General features: G+C 37.3%; 1 protein-coding gene across 10 annotated transcripts; it reads right to left on the minus strand.

Moving 5' to 3' along the window:
- Positions 1-558: 558 nt before the first annotated feature.
- On the minus strand, positions 559-4,109 carry LOC132617236 (UDP-glucose 6-dehydrogenase 3-like). Of its 10 annotated transcripts, XM_060332198.1 has the most exons (3): positions 3,399-3,513; positions 3,238-3,280; positions 559-2,227 (listed from the first exon to the last, which is right to left on the minus strand). In XM_060332198.1, the coding sequence occupies exons 1-3, from the start codon at positions 3,496-3,498 to the stop codon at positions 769-771; spliced, it is 1,602 nt and encodes a 533-aa protein (XP_060188181.1). In that variant the 5' UTR covers positions 3,499-3,513; the 3' UTR covers positions 559-768. The 10 variants fall into 10 exon arrangements, with proteins under 10 accessions (XP_060188181.1, XP_060188183.1, XP_060188182.1 ...); XM_060332200.1 differs by lacking the exons at positions 3,238-3,280; positions 3,399-3,513 and adding an exon at positions 3,971-4,109; XM_060332199.1 differs by lacking the exons at positions 3,238-3,280; positions 3,399-3,513 and adding an exon at positions 4,061-4,081.
- Positions 4,110-4,489: the final 380 nt, after the last annotated feature.

The following is a 4,489-nucleotide window of genomic DNA, read 5'->3' on the forward strand; positions in this document are numbered from 1 at the left end:
TGAACACATTAAGTGTAGACGGGATTTCCAACAGTCACTAGCCAGTTCCTTGGATAAAAATCTTCCTAACTAACCAGCATGTTTGTTTAGGGGTGTTCATTTGTATCAATTCCTTATCTTTCATATAGAAATTGTGAATCCATAGTTTATTTTTTCTTTTTGCCACTGTCCATAAAAGTTTACAAATTGTAGCCTTGTTAATCATACTAGAAAAATTATAGTAATTAATAGACTTATTAATCATATATTAGTTTGTTCTTGATGTGACCTTTGTTTAGTTGAAGAAAACCTTGATTACCCTACCTTAAGTCGTTGCAATGTTTGATCTGTCATTGTGCTAATACGGAATGCTCACGATTGATCAGGAGAAAGAAGTTAGTTTCCGATAGTATCTTCAGTTTAAACAACTCACACTCGTCTCACAAATCAATTAACTCAAACTACCTCCATGCGCTTAAATATTAACGGAGATCAAAAGTGCTCAATTTTTATAGACATAAAAAACTATAAGTGCATGTGTATACCTAAAAGGATTGTTTTAAGCGAACCCTCAAAACATAAGAAGCTTTAATTTTTTTGTCATTTTCTCGTAAATATTCAAATACCAAAAAGTATAACAAGTAGTAGACAATGACTCTGTCCTCTGTCTACAAGGAACTAAGCAAAGCAAAACAGAACTTAAAACTAATGAAAAAATAGTAAAGAAACCCAGCTGAGGTAACTGTCTGATTACCAGCATCTTTGATATCCAACCAAAAAGTATTGCTTTCAAACAACAGCAGGCATGTCCTTGAGCCAAGCATCTAGTGGCTTACCAATTGCATAGACAATAAATCCAATCTCTCTAAGCTTCTCCGCATCAATAACGTTCCTACCATCAAATATGAAAGCAGGTTTCTGCATGTTATCATATATCTTCTTGTAATCAAGTTTCTTGAATCCCTCCCACTCTGTAAGAATGCAAACAGCATGTGCATCCTTTGTCGCGGTATAGGCATCCCAGACGACTGAAACTTGTTTCACATTAGTCGGACTCATTGGCTGGAGGTGAAGCGGATGATCCCAATCAAACTTGTTCATTGCAAGGTCCCTTTGGATTTGGTCCTCGTTAACTTGAGGGTCATATATGCTCAGCTTAGCCTTGTCTCCCAACAGTCCCTTGCAAACATCAATTGCAGGGGTCTCTCGAGTATCACCGGTATCCTTCTTGAAAGCAAAACCTAGAACGGCGACTTTCTTGCCTGATACTGTGTTGAACATGGAGGCAACAACGCGGTTGACAAAACGAATCTTCTGATAATCATTAATCTTGATTACCTGTTTCCAGTATTCAGCCACCTCTGGAAGACCATTGCACTCACAAATGTAAACCAGATTCAGAATATCCTTCTGGAAGCAAGAGCCACCGAAACCAACACTAGCGTTAAGAAACTTGGGACCAATCCTTGAGTCCTTACCAACAGCATACGACACCTCTGAGACATTTGCTCCAGTAGCCTCGCAGAGAGCTGACATGGCATTCACAGAAGAGATTCGTTGCGCCAAAAATGCATTCGCAGCCAGTTTTGAGAGTTCAGCGGACCACAAATTGGTGGTGAGGATCTGACTTTCAGGAACCCATTGGGCATAAATATCTTTCAATGCTTGGATAGCCTTCTGGCCTCCTGGAGTTTCGCGACCTCCGATTAAGACTCTGTCAGGATTAAAAAGGTCTTGGATTGCAGTCCCTTCAGCAAGAAACTCGGGGTTTGAAAGAATTTGGAAGTTAATTCCCTTGCTGTTGTGGGTCAAAATCTTCTCAATCGCCTCAGCAGTTTTGACTGGAACAGTCGATTTCTCAACGACTATTTTGTCAGATTTCGAGACATCGGCAATCATTCGAGCAGCACTCTCCCAGTAAGTCAGATCTGCAGCCTTGCCTGCTCCAAGGCCCCGAGTCTTGGTAGGAGTGTTGACAGAAACAAAAACTATATCAGCCTCGCATACATGTTTCTCCACATCTGTGCTAAAGAAGAGATTCCTGCCTCGACATTCCTTGACTACATCCTCAAGGCCTGGCTCATAGATGGGGAGCTGGTCACTATTCCACGCAGTGATGCGAGGCACAGATATATCTACCACCGCCACTTCAACGGAAGGGCATTTGAGTGCTACGACGGCCATGGTGGGACCACCCACATATCCAGCTCCTATACAGCAAATCTTCACCATTTTCCCTTTGTAAAATCTGCAATCGAAAAAGTTCAATTATTTTCAATAAGCTTCACTTCTCACATGAAAGGAAATGTAAGGCACATAATGAAATTTGTTACATACAAAAACATTCATAGAAACTACAAGCTCTCATATGTTTATTGTTAGCCGAATTGAACCTACTTCAACAAATATTTGAGACCTACCAGATGATATCCATAATCAAAAAAATTGTAATTCGATCACAATACACACAAATTCTTACATATCAGTTAACAAATGAATATAATATGCACAGATGTACACACCTAAATTAGGAGTAATTGCGAAAATGGCACCAAATCGGCACACAAGAACAACAAATTTGCTTAGTAATGACATAGTAACCACGTTATTGATCAGATCTAAAATCAACAAGGAAGATTCACATTCCAATTCTTGTTCTGAGCTCAAAAGCTCAATATCATTAGCTACATTGCCTGCATGGAAAATCATTTTTCAGATCGAACAAACGAATGTATAAGGTGGACCTAGATCTAGTAAGAACTAACAGTGAACACTGCATTCTATTGGGGACCTAAGAATATACATCAAAATCAACAAGGAAGGCAATCAGACACCTCCATCATCTAATCAGATACCTGAGAAGTATTTCTTTAAATTTTTCATTAAAAATTAACCTTAGTAAAGCAAAAGTTTTAACTTTCCAATTTTGAAAAATTACCCACTTCCACTATCAAAACACACAAAAAACACTTCCCTTTTTTGTCAAAAGAACCTTAAAAATAGCAGAAAGTTCACAATTTTCGATCTTGCAGAAGCAGACACTTCCATTAGCAAATCAGATACACGAAAAACACCCCCACGCCCCACACCTTCCCTCTTGTCTTACCTAAAAAATAGAATAAAGTTCACACTTTTCAATCTTTGAAAAAGCAGGCACAACCATTATCAAATCAGACACAGAAAAAACAGACAAAAAAAGAAACTCAGAAAAATACTTCTTCTTTTTCAAGAGAACCTTAAATAGCAGAAAAAAATCACCCTTTTCGATCTTGGAAAACCCCCACAAATCCTCCTTCACAATCTGAATCAAAAATATTTTTTTTTACATAAAGGGGTCATCAAACACAGAAAAATCAGACCAAAAAAAATTTTATTTTATTTTTTGTTCAAAAAAACCTTAAAATAGCAGAAAGGATCACCCTTTTCAATCTTGGAAAATTCCCACAAATCCTCCTTCACAATCAGAATCAATTTTTTTTTTTTACATAAAGGGGTGATCAAACATGATAGAGTGTACATACATGAGAATTAAGCAATCACGTAAATGAATGAAAAATACTACTCCCTCCGTCGCACAAAGATTGTCATACTTTCCTTATTAGTTTTTCCAAAAACATTAACACAATTTTATATTTTAAAAAAAACTAATTTTATGAGATGATTTACGGCCACATAAATATCTAAAGTTTGTTTTAAACCGCCCATTTCATAAGGCTTCCTTTATTATTTCTTAAATTCCGTGCTAAGTCAAACTAAGACAATCTTTTTGAGACGCAGGGAGTATTTTTTTTTTCAAAAGAACCTTATAATATCAGAAAAAATCACCCTTTTGGATCTTGTAAATGCCCCACAAATCCTCCTTCACAAATGAATCAGAAACAATTTTTCTTTTTACATAAAGGGGTGATCAAACATGATAGAGTGTACATATATGTTAATGAAGATATCATGTAAATGAATGAAAAAATGGGAAAAGAAAGGTTAGGAGTACCTGTGGGATCACTCAACAGAAATGAAGGTGAAAATGAGAAACTGTTGAGGTGTTAAATGGGTATGTAATGTAGGCTAGAAAGGCGGGTACCTCATTAAATAGTCGTTACAGATCTAAGATTTGACAAGTCTTTAACTTTAATAACAAGGGACAACCAATGGAGTGTGTATATATATATATAAAATAAAACGCCAAAGGATGTGGTGAAGCAGATGGGTGATATTTGGCACAATTATTTATATTTAGCGTTACCTAACCTCGTGTTCTTAGTACTTTAATCACATTTTCTATGATGGAATCGTTGTATCCGTGCTTATGTTGGTTTGTTTTGTGTGTCTAGGTACAATGAGGACAAATGATAAGAAACCGAGAAATTTTGGGTGGATTTGGAGGTGATTCTGTGTGCACGAGTCAACGAGAGGATCACGCGACACTTAGAAGATTTTTTGGACAACTAAAGGAAGATGGGCGTTAGGCCCGCGTCGCGGAGAAGGCAAACACACGTGAGACCCGCATCGC

Source organism: Lycium barbarum, chromosome 11 (genome assembly GCF_019175385.1).
Source record: "Lycium barbarum isolate Lr01 chromosome 11, ASM1917538v2, whole genome shotgun sequence".
Taxonomy (NCBI): domain Eukaryota; kingdom Viridiplantae; phylum Streptophyta; class Magnoliopsida; order Solanales; family Solanaceae; genus Lycium; species Lycium barbarum.

Coding starts and splice junctions, on each gene's coding strand:
- LOC132617236 (XM_060332198.1), bottom strand. CDS start 3,498: ATGTACACTCTATCATGTTTGATCACCCCTTTATGTAAAAAAAAAAAA. Junction 3,281..3,398: donor ATTTTCCAAGATTGAAAAGG/GTGATCCTTTCT, acceptor TTTTTGATTCAG/ATTGTGAAGGAGGATTTGTG. Junction 2,228..3,237: donor GTTTTCCAAGATCGAAAAGG/GTGATTTTTTTC, acceptor TTTCGATTGCAG/ATTTTACAAAGGGAAAATGG.